Source organism: Prionailurus bengalensis, chromosome D2 (assembly GCF_016509475.1).
Source record: "Prionailurus bengalensis isolate Pbe53 chromosome D2, Fcat_Pben_1.1_paternal_pri, whole genome shotgun sequence".
Lineage (NCBI taxonomy): Eukaryota > Metazoa > Chordata > Mammalia > Carnivora > Felidae > Prionailurus > Prionailurus bengalensis.
Window position 1 is genome coordinate 56,330,643 of NC_057351.1, and position 17,107 is coordinate 56,347,749.

Genomic DNA, 17,107 nt, shown 5'->3' on the forward strand with positions numbered 1-17,107 from the left:
TCTCCTCATTTTTCCTGTTTGTTTATTTTTGAGAGAGAGAGAATGAGGGAGGGGCAGAAAGAGAGGGAGACAGAGGATCCGAAGTGTGTGCTCTGTGCTGACAGCAGAGAGCCCTATGCAGGGCTTGAACTCATAAACCGTGAGACCATGACCTGGGCTGAAGTTGGATGCTTAACCAACTGAGCCACCCGGGAGCCCAAAGGAAACCAGTATTTTAAGAAAATTAATCTGGTAGTGATACTCAGAGATAATCAGAGAGATTGGAAGCAGAGAAACAAATTCATAAGCTATTTTAATAATATAGCTAAGACATCTTGAGAGTCTCAAAAGTAATGTGGCATCCATGAAAATGGAAAGAAAGGGGGTTCATATGAGACACATCCCATAGAGATTTTAATAAGAAGCAATATAGTGTTAAAAGCATTGAGTTGGTGTGCCTGGATTTGGATCCAGCTCTGCCACAGACCAGCTGCATACATTACTCAGTTTCTAACATCATAGGAGCTGTAATGCCAGTTACATGTAGTCCATTTACATCCATGGAATATACAAAAAATAAAGCCTGGCACGTGCGTAGCATTTGGTGAGTGCTAGCTCTTCATAGGTAATAGGGAATGTATTGATCCCCCTCCTTTTTTTTCAGTAAAAGGAAAATCAAGTTCTAAGGGGTAGATTCAGAAAAAAATTCTGAGAGTTTTCCATAGAGAAGACCCAGAATTCAAAGGAGAACTCTAAATCTTGCAGCTTTCCTTGACAATTTGAAGCTTAGGGGCTAAATGAGATCAATACCAAGAGATCATCTCTGTGACTATGATCCCTCAGACACAAGGGCAAGTACTACTGAATTATTTGATATCTGTATAGGGAAGGGAAATATATGTCTTGTAACTGAAAGGGGAAACTGTATGGACCTTTGCCTAAAATGGGTTACATGCCAAAAAAACATTAAGACATTGTCATACATGTAATTAAATAATAAGTTGTTTCGGGGTGGTTGGGTGGCTTACTTGGTTGAGCATTGGACTCTTGGTTTTGGCTCAGGTCACAATCTCAAGGTTCGTGGGTTCGAGCCCCACATCAGGGGCTGAGCTGGCAGTGTGGAGCCTGCTTGGGATTCTCTCACTCCTCTCTCTGCCCCTTCCCCGCCTCAAAATAAATAAATAAATTTAATAAACAAAAAACAAAAACAAAATAAACAATAAGTTGTTTCGAATCAGTACTTTTACTAGCTGTGGCAATAATTTGATTCAAGAAAGAATGATTATGAAATATTGGTTACTATTTGGCTGGTCATCTCTTGTGAAAACCCATAGTCTAGTCTGATGGTTATTTTAAGCACAAAACAAAAACAGCACCAACAATAAAAAAGCTACCATTTGTTGAGTGTACTAACCACTATGCTAAGTGTTTTACATACCTTCTCTTAATTTTTATTTAATTGAGGAAGGGATAATTCCCATTTTACAGATGAGAAAACACACTCTTAAGTGTTCAGATGGGGTTCAAACTCAAATGACTCTCATTCTTTTTTCTCTTTTCCTCCAGTAATATAATTACATTATTCCTTCATAGCACACACCCCCTTTAAGGCCTTTGCTGAAGCCCTCCCCCCAAATCGTTGAACTTCTATTATGGAGTTTTCAGTTTTCATTGTTGGCTCCTTTTCTGCTGCCTCAGAGGGCTGTGTGTCTTCAGCTTGATCTTCCTTCTCTTTTCCACTACTAAAAATATACTGAGTCCCTATTGTGTCTAGACACTGAGGTTTTACAGCGGTGAATAAAACAGTCATGGACTTTTACCTCATGGAACTTTTTAGTCTAAGACCGTATCTTCCATCAATTAACAAATAAGCATTAAGCATCCGGGCCAGACACTGTGTAAATTGCATTACGGCTGTGATTTTTTTTTTTTTAATTTTTTTTCAATGTTTATTTATTTTTGGGACAGAGAGAGACAGAGCATGAACGGGGGAGGGGCAGAGAGAGAGGGAGACACAGAATCGGAAACAGGCTCCAGGCTCTGAGCCATCAGCCCAGAGCCTGACGCGGGGCTCGAACTCACGGACCGCGAGATCGTGACCTGGCTGATGTCGGACGCTTAACCGACTGCGCCACCCAGGCGCCCCACGGCTGTGATTTTTAAAAACCTTTTTATTTAGGCAGATTAGGTATTTTTCTTTGCTTCATTTTTGTCTCGCTAGCACTTTAGAACATAGTAGGTACTCAATAAATATTTTATGAATGAGTGCATGATTGAATGAATGCAGATACAAAGACTAGATCTCTCCAGTTTCACAGCTGGTTGGTTCATAGCAGGCACTCAACAAATGACTGATTAGGTAGGCTACTTTATTGAAAGCTCCCAGAGACAGGTCAGCAACAGGAAGCTAGGGGCGGGGCGGGGCTGGTAAGAGCAAGGGGCGTGTCTGACCTGGGTCTGGCTCCTGGAGCATGCGCGGTCTTTATCGACGGTGACGGGCGAAAAATGCGGAGGGCGCGATTACGTAGACAGTGGTTCTGATTGGCTACCGTTCGCGCGCGAGGGGTCGTGCCTACGCGTCGCCAAGTAAACAGGCTAGGTAGGGGCGGGGCCGGCAAGGCGCCGCGACCTGGTTGGTCAGGCGGGGGTTGGGGGTGTCTCCGATTGGTCCCTGCCCGGGGCTCAGCTGTGTGGAGCGCACCGGGACCCGGAGCCGGCGGCCTGAGGGATGGACGAAACGAGCCCACTTGTGTCCCCCGAGCGGGCCCAACCCCCGGACTACACCTTCCCGTCCGGCTCGGGCGCTCACTTTCCGCAGGTGCCGGGGGGCGCGGTCCGAGTGGCGGCGGCGGCCGGCCCGGCCCCCTCTCCGCCGGGCTCGCCAGGCCACGACCGGGAGCGGCAGCCACTGCTGGATCGGGCTCGGGGCGCGGCGGCCCAGGGCCAGACCCAAACCGTGGCGGCGCAGGCCCAAGCCCTGGCCGCTCAGGCGGTGGCGGCGGCGCACGCCGCGCAGGCCCACCGCGAGCGGAATGAGTTTCCGGAGGACCCCGAGTTCGAGACGGTGGTGCGGCAGGCGGAGCTGGCCATCGAACGCTGCATCTTCCCCGAGCGCATCTACCAGGGCTCCAGCGGAAGCTACTTCGTCAAGGACCCTCAGGGGGTGAGAGCGGGGTGGGGGCTGCCGCCGCTGCCTTCGGGGAGGGTGGGCCTGTCCGGGGGAATTAGCAGCTTCGCACAGCCACGGGGAAAAGGGGGGTTGAAAGGCTGCAAAAGGGAGAAACTTCACAGTGCAGAGCCCCTTGGCAAGATTTTGGAATGCCCCTGAGGACTGGAGATGGAGAAGCTCTGCGGAATGAAGAAATAAATCAGAACCTATTTGGTGGGGGAGGAGTGAGCGGAGAATGAAAAAGAGAAATTGACCAGATACAGGCGAGGGGCCCAGCGGTGTGGTGGGACAATCGGCTTCTCGACAGAGACGCGCGGGGAGATGCTGCTTTCTAGTAGGTTCCTTAGCTTTAAACTACAGAGACTGCTATTCGGCCATTGTCCTACAGATTTGAGCTTTGGTCTATTTCCTCTTTTTGGACTGAACCAGCGTTGTCCATTGTACTACAGATTTGAGATTTGGGCCCATTTCCTTTTTTTTGGACCGAACCAGCGTTGTCGCTGTTTATTGAGAAGGACGGGTGACCCATCAGGACCTCTGAGGGTTCAGTTCCAGCCTTCTGTGTCGTGGGGATGTCTACCACTGCCCCAGGTCTCTTACTGGCAAACGTCGGTGATGAAGTGGGTGGACTTACCAGTTTCATCTGCCTTGATTATTGCTCACTTCTGGGAAATTGTTCAAATTCTTTTTCATGTCTTCTCAGTAAAGAATGTGGAGTTTTAGAAACACAGGACTACCTGCTACATTTTACTTTCATTTCTCTCCTAGGACTATCAGCAGTTCGCTTTTTAGCTAAGGCAAAGTGTTTGCTGGCCTTTATTTTGTCCCCTGCATGTGTATAAATAGGGGGATGGGGATGAGATGGGTTGGGATGGGACATGGGGTGACCAGGGCAGCTGAGCGGTGACCTTTATTCTTTTGATAGCTGCAGAAGAATTTAAGGCATTTATATAAGACCAGAGGGATCAGAGGAATATCAGTGGGTCAAAAAGTATTAACTTTTCCCTGTCAGAGTTCTTGGATAGATCAGAATGGTTTCTTGGAAAAAGGTATTATTGTGATACTTATTAAAATGATGATTGTCAAATCTCCCACAGATTTTCCCTGCATCTCTCCTGTGTGAACTCTTTACATGGCTGGCGTGCTGTTCTGATAGGAGTGCCAAGTGGCCAGGATGGACTGACTTGTAGCTCTTGGTTAGGTTCATTTAATGATCTGGTCATTCTTCCAGATGTTGTCCCTGAATTCTCAAGAACCAGAAAGCAATATACCATCAACTCAGTTACCATAAACTGAGCTGGGGAAAAGGTGGGGAAAACTTTGAGAATAGTAAGTCTTTGCAAGTCCCTCAAGTAAGGGGAGGAGTGAGTTAAACTGAAAGCTCAAAGGGGAACCATTACTTCTAGAAAAAAAGTGGGTCTCCTTAGGTCTAAATGCTAGCAAGATGCTTTCATCTTTTATATAAGTGGTTTTTATTTTTTGTTTATTTTACTTTTTCTTTTTTTTTTAGCTTGTTGGCTGATGTAAGGAGGAGCTGAGTATCTTTGATAGGTATAGGAGCAGTAGGAAGGTTTTTATTTTTCTTTCGTGACATTGTTACAGTTGTTTTGGAAGTGTGTCAGGTCAGCTGAGAAGTGACCTGGTGCTCTGACAGGTGGGAGTAATAAGATCTTTCACTTCTCCCTGGCAGGTAAAGTATTACCGCCTCTGTGCATGGGCCACGGAGAATAACAGACTGTGGGTATGTTTCTTAGTGATTTGCAGGATCCCAAGGTCTAAAATTTCCTGGCCACTGTCCTTTCGTAGAGAGGAAGTCAAAACACATATGCCCTGGCAAAACTTATTAATATAACCATCTTAGTCCCACTGAGTAAAATATGGTTCAGAGCAGAGGATCACTTCTTCAACGCTGTGGTGGGTCAGGTTAGGGACCACAGACTCACTGTAGTTGTTCGTGTGGTCTTTGGCCCTGTTCCAAATTAGTTTATTTATTTTATTGAACAAATACATAGGTAGCACTTACTATATGCTAGATACTATTTTAAATGCTTTACAAATAATAATTCACTTAGTACTTATAACACCTTTGAAGGTAGGTACTATTATTATTATTCCGACAGATTACACTGAGACACACAGTATAACTAATTTTCTTCGGGTCCTAACATCTAGTGAGTGGGAGGCAGGATTCAGGCCTACTGAGTCCAGAATTCATGCTCCTAACCTCTATGCTGGGCTGCCTCGAAGTCAGTCATCTGAATTTTTGGTTTCTTTTTGTTTACCATATTGGTTAGGATTAAATTGGGCTATGTGTGACAAAATTTAAAACAACAATGCCTTGAATAAAAGTACGCCTAACTCTCATAGAAGAAGTCTATAGGCTGCTTAGGGCTGGCATGGCAGTATGAACAATGTGCCTCCTTCCATCCAGCTGATGGGCCATCCCTAGAATGTGGCTTCCACTACATAATCCAAGATGGCTACTCAGACTGCAGACAACTGGTCTGTTTTTCAGCCAGTTGGAAGAAGGAAAGGATGAGGGAGAGTATGCCCTCTTCCTTCAAGACGTTTCATAGAAGTTGCACCAGACTCTTTTTACATCCCATTGTCCAGAACTTAACTGCAGTAGTGGCTGGGAAGTATAGTCTTTATTTTGCCCCACTAAAAATCAGGAGTCCTATGTCCAAGGAAGAAGGGGGAACAGAGTTTGGGGAAACCAGCTGTTTCTGCCAGAGCTGCTTTTGGAGCTAGAGAGGCTAGAAGGTTCTTGGAGATAATAACCCTGATTCCCTTTCCCAATTTAGGATGGTTTCTCCCTCAGGGCGAGCAAATGGGGACCTAGAACAGTAAGATGGAAAAGGCTAGATCAGAAGGCCTGATAGAGAACGCTCATATTACCCTCCTCACTTGTATTATTGTGCTTCTGGTCTTAAGCTCAATCACCTATGAAAATATTTTTAAAGCTTTTTTTATTTTGCAAGGCTAGTAATATTAGATGTTCATATTCCAAGAATCATAGAATAGCATGTGATTCACGAGTTTACTAAGAAGATTAAATGCGATATCCCACATGAAAGCCCCTGGCGTGGTTCCTGTTGCTTAGCAGGGGTTCAGAGTATTTTGGTTTTTATTAAGTCGTATGCCCACTGACCCCTGGATTAGGCTTTGTTGGACACATGGCATTGAATAAAGCAAAAGTAGTATAATTTTGAGAAGATTTTATGACCACTGAGAATAGTAATTTATTAGCTAATGCTAATTTGTATCTGCTTCAGAATTTTACAGATACTGATCACATGTGCTAGGACCTAGGCCTTGTACCAGTAATATTCAATCTTTTAAACAAACTTATCGACCAAGAGTTTGTCATAAAATGATACAGGTTTTTCTTTTTTCATTTTTCAAATATAAAATTATGTTATAATATTGAATGTGCTTCTTCCAACTACCTGTGCCCTCCCAAGAAATTCTGATGTCCTTACACGTGGTTGAGAGTAACACTGATAGCCTGATAAAGAATAAAGATCTCAAACAGGATAATTAATTGTTTTTTACCTAAATGTTAAGAGGCAGTCAAGTTTGTATGTCATCTTTAGATGTAGTTCCTGAGATTTTTTTTTTTAAATTTTTTTTTTTCAACGTTTATTTATTTTTGGGACAGAGAGAGACAGAGCATGAACGGGGGAGGGGGAGGGGCAGAGAGAGAGGGAGACACAGAATTGGAAACAGGCTCCAGGCTCTGAGCCATCAGGCCAGAGCCCGACGCGGGGCTCGAACTCACGGACCGTGAGATCGTGACCTGGCTGAAGTCGGACACTTAACCGACTGCGCCACCCAGGCGCCCCCTTGAGATTTTTTTTTTAATGTTTATTTTTGAGAGAGACAGACAGAGCACGAGTTGGGGAGGGGTGGAGAGGGAGGGAGACACTGAATCCAAAGCAGGCTCCAGGCTCTGAGCTGTCAGCACAGAGCCCGATGTGAGGCTAGAACTCGTGAACTGGGAAATCATGACCTGAGCTGAAGTCAGATGCTCAACTGACTGAGCCACCCAGGCACCCCTGAGATTTTGAAGCATCATTACTGTCTGTTCTAGGGACCTGTCCCAGACCACAAGTTGTAATGGATGAGGAAGGTTGGGTCAATGGCAGTGGACAGGAAAATAAATACAGGCTAAATCTCTTCTATTGCCTTCTATTTGGATCCCATCTTCTTTTAGGGTCTCATACATTTAGAGTAGCCCATCCCTCTCTTTTCTGAGAGTTAGCATGTAAATAAGGCTTCTTTGCCTAAATAGCCAAGTCAGGCAGTGCTATTTCTATCCAACTGCTAATACAGAATGCAGCAGTTCTCAGAGTGGGGCCAAAGGACCCATAGGAATCCTATTAGCTATCCACAGGTCAAAATTATTTTTAATACAATTTTAAGACTATTTGCCATTTTCATTCTCACTTCTGTGTAAGTATACAGTGGAGATTTCCAGAGGCTACATGATGTGTGATATTGAAACAGACTGAATATTAAGGAAGATGTTAAGAATACAGTTGCCTTTTATTAAGCCAGACACTAGAGAGATTTGCAAAAATGTAAAATAGTGCCTGCCTTCTCACTAAAAATTGTTTCTGAAAATAGTTATTTTTCATAAAAACATATCACTTAGGTTAACATGTAACAGGTCTATTTTTATTATTAAGTTGAATTAACAGTCATAACATTTCAGTTTTAATTTCTAATACAGCAAATGTAGATTTTACATTACCCCCAAAAGTTTTGGGAGTCTTTACTAACTTTTAAGAGTTTAGAGGGATCTTGAGACCAAAATTGTTTGAGAACCATCAGCTTCATGTTTAACAAATTAAACAAAAACTTTTAAAAGTTGTGTCTGTATATTTCACCGTGCAACAGTGAGTGATATGCTTAAACTATCTTTTCTTTTTTTTAATGTTTATTTATTTTTGAGACAGAGACAACACAAACAGGGGAGGGGCAGTGAGAGAGGGAGACACAGGATCCGAAGCAGGCTCCAGGCTCTGAGCTGTTAGCACAGAGCTTGTTGCAGGGCTGGAACTCATCAACCATAAGATCATGACCTGAGCCGAAGTCAGATGCTCAACTGACTGAGCCACCCAGGCGCCCCAAAACTATCTTAAATGTTAGCACAGTATAATACCCTCCTTTTTAGGGCTGTTGGACAGATGGGAGAAACCTGTGAGTTCCAGGTCTCTTAGTATTTGTTGTGGGTTCTGACACTAGCCGGTGAGTGGTCTCTTCCTGTGCAGTTCTGTTTTTATCCCTAGCTTCACTGACTGCTATTGCTTAAACTACCTGTACTTTACCCTCTTTATTAAAGAGGGTTAGTAAGGGGATGTTAAGGAAAGCCTTTTTAAAAATAATGGCATCGGGGTGCCTGGGTGGCTCAGTCAGTTAAGTATCTGACTTTGGCTCAGGTCATGATCTCAGTTTGTGAGTTTGAGCCCCGCATCAGGCTCTGTGCTGACAGCTCAGAGCCTGGAGCCTGCTCCGGATTCTGTGTCTCCCTCTCTCTCTCTCTGCCCCTCCCCTGCTAGTACTCTGTCTCTCTCTCTCTCTCTCTCTCTCTCAAAAATAAATAAAACATCAAAAAAAAATATATTGGCATCAGGGGCTCCTGGGTGGCTGAGTTGGTTGAGCATCCCCGACTCTTGATTTTGGCTCAGGTCATGATCCCAAGGTCGTGGAATCGAGCCCCGCGTCAGGCTCTGTGCTGAGCGTGTATCCTGCTTAAGATTCTCTCTCTCTCCCCACCTCTGCCCCTCCCCTGCTCTCTCTCTCTCTCTGTCTGTCTTTCTAAAGTAAGATAAGATAAAATTACAATAAAATAAAATGAAATAAAATAAAATAAAATAAAAATAGCATTAAACCAAAGCTTACTACTAAATGTAATAAAGAAATTGAAGTTATAGTAGGGAAGAGAGAAGACAGAAAAATTAGGCAGTAGTCATTTTCTTTCTCAACCAAATAATGGTGGGTATCTTTCTAATTTGAATGGTTCTAGAGTTTGTTTTCTGTGAATAGGAGATATCCTTGAGTATTCAGGAACACAGTTGAAAATGTGAAGTTCACATTAGCTTTGGAAATTAGGCCCAATGCTGTTATGTATCATTTGGCAAACCTGTAGTGCTCACACAAATGAGGTACTGAGCAAACGTTAACAGAATTGAATTGAACTGAGGCCACACTTAGTCCTGAAAGGCACTTGTCTTCCTTTCTGCCTAATGTCCTTCGGTTCCTCTATCCTTCCCACCCACCATTCCTCCTTTATCCAGTCCACACGTCTTTATTTAATGAAACCTGTGTGATTCCGAGATAATGATGATTACTAATGCTTTTAGAGTTGTTGAAATGCTTTCTGATTCTCTTTATGTTGGAAGGAAATTGAGAAGTTTGAGAGGTCAGTCTGTAAATGATGGTTTGGCTGCAATCTTGGCCTTCGAGTTCTGCTTTTCTTGTTTTTTGTTTTTTTTTTAATTTACATTATTTCCTTTATTTTTTTATTTTTGAGAGAGAGAGAGTGAGAGAGGGGAACAGAGGATCTGAATCAGGCTCTGCACTGACAGCAGTGAGCCTGACACAGGGCTCAAACTCACGAACCTTGAGATGATGACCTGAAGTCATGACACTCAACTGACTGAGCCACCCAGGCACCCCAGAGTTCTGTTTTATTTAATGGAAGTATTTAAGCGTCAGTCTGGGTAGCTGAAAAATACTAATAGAAAGAATGTCTCAGTCTTCCTTCCACTGGAGACCAGCTTGCTGAACTCCACTTTGTACCTCAGTCGAACTGACTGTTGAGTTGTAGGGCATGCCTCAAGTTGTCCTGTGGTTTTACTGCCCAGTTCCAGAGAGTTACAATGGACTCATGAGTCATTCTGTGAGTGACAGGAGCCCCTTGCTATTGCTGCTGTCTGGTTCCGAGCCCTGGGTTCCAGGGGGTACGGAGACAAGAAGATTGCTGTCCCTTAGGCCTTTTGCTAGCCATTTTGGATAAGAATGTAATCCTGAAGATTTAGGATATGAATATATGCACTTGACTTTTCTCCTGAATATGTAAGGTTGTTTGTGTTTAAGAATAAATTGATTTCCTTTGGAGGGAGGAGACTTCTGTGTTTTTCTTGCTTCTCAAATTCTTGCAAGGCTTCTTGAAAGAACTAGCCTCCAGATGGACCAATTATTGTTGGAGACACGCACCCAGCCAATTCCTAATATGAGTACATACTTAATGCAGGCAGATGGGTGTATGTTTTTTGCTGTGACCTGCCTGTCAGGAAGTGACACCCACAGGAAAATGTCTTATGACCCAGACTAGCTTGAGTTGGCTGTGGGGTGAGGGGAGAGGGAGAGTCATATGATATGAAGATGAATCACTGAGATAGCATATTTACTTTTCTTCCTCTTCTTCATATTTACCAGGTTGGGGACTGGAGGGAATGAGGTAAATGTGAAATAACTTTGGAGGGCTCCCTGGCCTGGGGAAGAAAACCTCAGGAGGGAGGTCCATAGTGTATAGATTGCTTCACTGTCCCATATTCCAAGGACCTCTGAGGATTAAGTTACCACCTGCAAGAGAAGGTGGATTTTAATCTTTGGGGACTCTCATGTCCTGGTCTCTTGCTTACCAGAGTTACTTAAAAGAACCCCATTCTAACCAGGTAGCAGATTATTTTTCCTGTTGTGATTTTTCCCTTCCATTGCTTTCTTTGTTTGTCTTTCGTAAACTTTTTAAGGTTTTGTTAATACCCTGCGAGTGGAATAGTAAGGCTGCTAGAGGAAATCAGCCATTGATGGAGTTTCCTTAATCCCATTCCATAATACTTTACTAATTTCCTCTCAACTGATACTTTTTTGAGTCTTTACCTAATTGATGCAGAGCAACGGTTTGTATGAATGTACCTTGGAAGTTGGGCTTTGAGTCCGTTTTACCATGTATACTAGACTTGGCATCTTCTTTGGCCATAACCCTTTCTGGCACTGGGTCTCTTAGCTGCACACATGAGCTGTATCTTCCCCTTACAAGCTGGGAGAAGCTAGTGTCTGTCTATAGCTATTGTCTGCCTGTGCCTTCTCATTTCTTTCTAGAGTCTTGCTGACCTGGTCTATGAGCTACTTGAATCAATTGCCTTTAACATCCTATTTTTCTTTTCTCTGTGTAGAAGATCATTGCTGTCTTCAAACCCAAGAATGAAGAGCCATATGGGCACCTTAATCCTAAGTGGACCAAGTGGCTGCAGAAGCTATGCTGTCCCTGCTGCTTTGGCCGTGACTGCCTTGTCCTCAACCAGGGCTATCTGTCAGAGGCAGGGGCCAGTCTGGTGGACCAAAAACTGGAACTCAACATTGTACCCCGTACAAAGGTCAGTGACTTGTCTCTCCAGGGAACCTTACTGCCTATCCAGAGTTTTCCTGGGCCTAAGTCCTGCTACATGTTAATGGGGCTTGGGTCCAGGGAGGGCTGTTTATGTCCTGAGTCTAGGGTTCTCAGCCTTTTTGGGGGGGCAGATAGTAGATTTAGGCTCATGAGTTGATCATCTGATGGAAGCCATCCTGAGAAGGATAGGCATAAAATTTTTGCACACAATTTCAGGAAATTCACTGACCCTCTGATGCACACTTACGGGTTCCCTGTGTTTCTCAATCCCTGGTAACTGTAAACTGGTTAGAAACCTAGCTACTTTTATAGCTCATTCTTTTAGATTTCTGAGCTATTCCATGATTTAGAGATAATCTAGAATGGACTAGCTTATGTCAGCTAATCACTTATACAAGGTCTGGCAAGGAGGAATCTAGGATGGGATGAGAGTCTGGCTTGAACCTGTGCAGGGAACTGACCTGGAATTCTCATCCATCTTTTTGCTGTGAAATTCTTGTACTTCTCTGAACATAGTAAAATCAGGGTCCCAGATCCAGGCAAATCCACACTTAGAATGGATTTGCACATCCCCTATGTTTGTTATAGACTTAGCTGAGGTTCTAAGGGAATAATGATTCCCTCCCCCTCCTCCCAATATGCTGAAATACAGAATTGTTTGCTTGCATTTTCAGGACATTTACTGATGCCAGGCTAAGAATCCCTGTACTGCGGGGTGTTACATGAAACTTTCCAAGAGTTATGAGGGGAAGGAATCTGCTGGTCAGCATATGAACATTCAAGGACACATCATCACCCATTTAGTATGTGGCTACCTCAGGTTTAGTAACAAGGTGGAGCTCTGATCTGATATGCCCTGAGGCTGCAGGAGCATCTTTATAGCTATGGGCTTTAATCCTCTGAGAATCTGATGAAAGCTATACATCTTGTTCCCAGAAAAAAAATCATATATTTGCAGTTGTTGTTTGCATAGAATTTCAGGGGGATGGTTCATGGACCAGTTGCAATCTACTCATTTACCTTGTAAGGACCATGCCTCTAGCTTAAAAACCCCTGCTTAAGATTTTCTTTGAAGGTTTAGATAGTAGACTGTGGGCAGAGACTGATCAGCAGATAGAAGCTTTCCTTCAAACCTGTTTTTTTTCTGTTTCCCAGGGTGTTTTAGAAGAAATTGTGATTGTTGTGGTTGTTTAACTGTCTGCTCGTTTGCCACCGAACTCCAAACAATAAGCCAGCTGGTTTGTAAGTTTGTAGAGGTCAGGGACCATTTCTTGAAATTTCCTCTTATATTCAGCACCTAGCAAAGTGCTGTTTTTATAGGAAGTATTCCATAAGTGCCAGTTGAGTCAGTGAGCGAGTATCAAACCAGGAGGGACAATTCTAGAGATCCCCCCCGACTCAGGTCCGTGGGGAGAGCGTATGCTTGTAGCTCCCATGGACATCTGATTCATTGCCTGGTCTTGTACAGTTCATTCCTTCCCTCTATGCTTTAGTTCTCTCTGTACACAGAGTTAAATAGCACACTTTGAACATCTTGTATGATAATTAATGCTTTAAAGATCTCCTGCCTAACCAGAATTCCTCCTACTAGGCCCCTCCTAGATTCTAGAAATTGTTTTAAATACTCCTTGCTCAGCACTGTCATTCCCTTTCTTCACTAGGTAAATAGTCAGCGCCTAGCCATGTGCCTGCTCTGCTTGTGCCTCTGGAGTGCAGTGCCTGAGAATCAGAGGTTGAGGCCACATTCTGACTCTGCAGCTTTTTATTGGGTGACCCTTGGCAAGTCACTTAAAACACCCCCATATCCCCTGCTTGCTCAGTTTCCTTACTATAAAAATAGGGATATAAATAGTTCCTACTTTATGGGGCAGCTATTAAGATTACACAGGATAATCCATGTAAAACACGTAGCCTAGTGCCTTTGCACAATATAAACACTCCACACGTCCTAGCCCGTAGTATTTTTATGTCAATGCTAATCATAATAGAATGTCACCCCCCAAAATCCCATTCTTCCCCATCTCTGGTCTTCCTCTGTCCCTATGGAGAATTTTAATGTGGCCTGATGATCTTTTGCATGAGAAAGTCAGCGACAATAAAAAAAAATACTTGTCTTCCATGAGACTGAGATGAGCTAGAACGTTGCAAGTTTAACAAAGAGTTGCTAAAGAATAATGAGAGGATGTCTCTCCCCTCCCAGCCTACCCACCCTTCTGACAAGATTCTATCCAGTTGATTAGAGCATCTGTCACTATGGAAACGGGGCTCATGTTGTGATGGAGCTTCAAATAGTAAGGCTCTAGTTCTCATTCAGTAGCTGTCTCTGCTCTGTGTTCCTGTGGGGTTTCAGGTTATGATAGCTTCGTTAATCATACGGAAAAAGTGGGTTGTTAAAGAGAACGACAGAAGATAAATCTGACTGGGGGGGGGAAGGGTAGTTTATCACTTGAGAAAAGCAAGGGTTGTCACTGTGGAAACTGGCAAGGTAGTCCCTAGGAAGGCCTTTTTTCCCCTTGATTCCTGTGCATGTGTTTCCTCAGCAGAGAATGCCAACTTATAGGAACTTGCACATCCATTTTAGATACTCTGTTAACATTGGATGGACAGATGGATGGGTAAGGAGGGAGGGAATGATTTCGTCCCTAAGATTCATAGGCACAATATTTAGTTATTTGTAATGAGTTCTGCAAGGCTTAGGAAAAGAAAGAATTTTCTTTTAAATTTAATTTTATTTAATTTAGGTATTTATATGCTGAAACTCACTTGTTGCTATCTCCGAAAGAATATGCATTTACTTAATAAATATTACATTCACTTAATAAATATTTAATGAGCATGTACCAATCACTTTGTTAGGTACCGAGGATGCTAATGTGAATAATATGATCTCTTCTTCCCCAAATCTCTTTAATCTTAAGAGAGAGGTTAGATAAATGAATGGATAATCGCAAAACACTGTGATAAAGGGTGATAATGGACACATACAGATTGTAGTGATATTACTATAATTTGACAATCAATCATAGTTATCTTTTTTTTTGTTGTTTCATGTTTATTTATTTCTGAGGGAGGTGGGAGGGAGGGGCAGAGGGAGAGGGAGATACAGAATCCGAAGCAGGCTCTGCACTGTCAGCTCAGAGCTTGACGTGGGGCTCGAACTCAAGAACTGTGAGATCATGACGTGAGCCAAAGATCATGACTGTGAGCTTAACCGACTGAACCACCCAGGCACCCTAACAACCAAGTGTAATATTGGTGGCCCATTAAAAAATGTTTTTTTGAATAGGCAATGCATACATCTAGTGTAGAGATCAGAAGGCACAGTAGGGTAAACAGAGTAGTTCAGCCTCTCTCCCACCTCTTGTCTTCCAGCCACTCTGTTCCTTCCTTGGAGGCAGCTATTAGTACTAGTTTCTTGTATAATATTCCAGATACAGTCTGCATAAATATGCCTATATGTAGTAATCTACTAAAAATTAAAACAAGTTTTAATGTTTATATTTATTTATTTATTTTTATTATTATTATTATTTTTTAAAGTAGGCTCCATGCCCAGTATAGAGCCTAACACGGAACCTGAACTCATGACCCTGAGATCAAGACCTGAGCTGAGATCTAGAGGCAGACGCTTAACCTACTGAGCCACCCAGGCACCCCTAGTGTTTATTTTTTATTTTTTTACTTTTAACGTTTATTTATTTTTGAGACAGAGAGAGACAGAGCATGAATGGGGGAGGGTCAGAGAGAGAGGGAGACACAGAATCTGAAACAGGCTCCAGGCTCTGAGCTGTCAGCACAGAGCCCGACGCGGGGCTCGAACTCACAGAGCGTGAGATCGTGACCTGAGCCGAAGTCGGCTGCTTAACCGACTGAGCCACCCAGGCAACCCTAGTGTTTATTTTTTAAATGTGAATAATTGTACATAGTACAAAATTCAAAATTAAATATAAGGGTATGGAGTAAATTACAATTTGTTTTTATGTGGACAGAAATTAGGTGTTGGGCCCTCTTCTCCTAACCCAGGTGGTGGCTGTATTAGAGGAATTCATGCTAGCTGCTATAACAAACCCTGGGTCTCAGTGGTTTAATGGATCTTGCTCACATAATAGATCCATGCCAGTTAGTCAGCTCTCCTAGATCCCTTGTCACTCCATGTAGTAACAAGAGATCTAAAATCCTTCCATGATGTGTTTTTGCCATCTCAGAGCCCTTCGTTTCCAGCTGCACAGATGGGAGAGTATGAACTAAGGATCATGGGAGATTTTAGGGGCCAGCCCTGCAGGTGATACACATATATCACTTTGTCAACATTCCATTGGCCTGAACTAGTCCTTAGAAGGGCTGAGAAGTGCATTCTTTCTGCATGCCCTGGGAGAGGAGCAGCACTGGTGAGCGTCCAGCTGTTCCCTTCCAATGGTATAGTTCTTATACTCGATTGTAACCTAGATATCTCTTCTCTTTCCACTATAGGTAGTGTATCTGGCCAGCGATACCTTCAACTATAGTGCCATTGACCGAGTGAAGTCCAGGGGCAAGCGGCTTGCACTAGAGAAAGTGCCAAAAGTTGGGCAGCGGTTTAATCGCATCGGGCTACCGCCAAAGGTATAAACTGCACCTGCAAAGGTGATGATTTATGGTGGCATAACCATCCAAGTGGTGAAACAAGGCACCTAGAGACTTGCATGTAGACATGCGAATAGCCTGCCTTGAGGCTCCTGTCTTCCTCATTTTTAAGGTTTGGGGAATAATTTTCCAGAGAACAGAGCTCCTAACTTCTCACTTTACTCCTCTGGCCCATTTAGATAGGCTTCTTGAATTTGGATTGGGCAAGCACTCCCATGACCTTTCTCTGATATAAACTCCACAGTGCCTTGTGGGCGACCTGGCTTACTCCTGGGCTCTTTGGACTCGAGCCACAGGGAAGTCTCTTTATTCCTCCTCTTTGGCTGCAGGTTGGTTCATTCCAGCTCTTTGTTGAAGGCTACAAAGACGCAGACTACTGGCTACGGCGTTTTGAAGCAGAACCTCTCCCTGAGAACACTAACCGGCAACTACTGCTGCAGTTCGAGCGGTTGGTGGTGCTGGACTACATCATCCGCAACACTGGTGAGCAGCTGTGGGCGGTCCCGGTGTGCTAGACGGCTGGGAGGCGCGGGGAGGCCTGGAGGCCTGCCGAGCTCCATACCTGAGTGCCTTCTCGGGATGAGGTTTGTCTGTGAGTCAGAAGGGCCTCGAAAATAGGTTGCCAAGACACGCTTTGTCCAGTTGTGCAGTCATCAGAGGTAATGAGTCCTGGAGCCAGTAGTACATTTTATCTTAGCCTGTTTCCCAGTTCCAGACAGAAGACACATTGGCCCTTCCGAAGCAACATCGAGAGTACTTTTGTCCTTGATCCCTAGTCGCTCAGAGTAGCAAGACCTATCGTGGGACAGTTTTGTCTTTAAGTAGCTCATGTGCGTAGACTTATATGGTAGTTGTCATTTGGTGACTGACTTATTTCACTTAGCATATGCCCCTAAGGTTCATTCATGTTGCGGCATGCATCAGAATTTCTTTCC

General features: G+C 43.7%; 1 protein-coding gene across 1 annotated transcript in view; it reads left to right on the forward strand.

Annotated features, from left to right (window-relative positions):
• Nucleotides 1–2,629: 2,629 nt before the first annotated feature.
• Nucleotides 2,630–17,107, forward strand: part of PI4K2A (phosphatidylinositol 4-kinase type 2 alpha) — a 33,188-nt gene continuing 18,710 nt past the window's right edge. The window contains exons 1-4 of the mRNA XM_043597159.1: nt 2,630–3,142; nt 11,335–11,535; nt 16,020–16,151; nt 16,502–16,655. Of these exons, the coding sequence (XP_043453094.1) occupies nt 2,708–3,142; nt 11,335–11,535; nt 16,020–16,151; nt 16,502–16,655 (922 nt within the window). The 5' untranslated portion in view covers nt 2,630–2,707. The remainder of the gene's footprint in view (nt 3,143–11,334; nt 11,536–16,019; nt 16,152–16,501; nt 16,656–17,107) is intronic.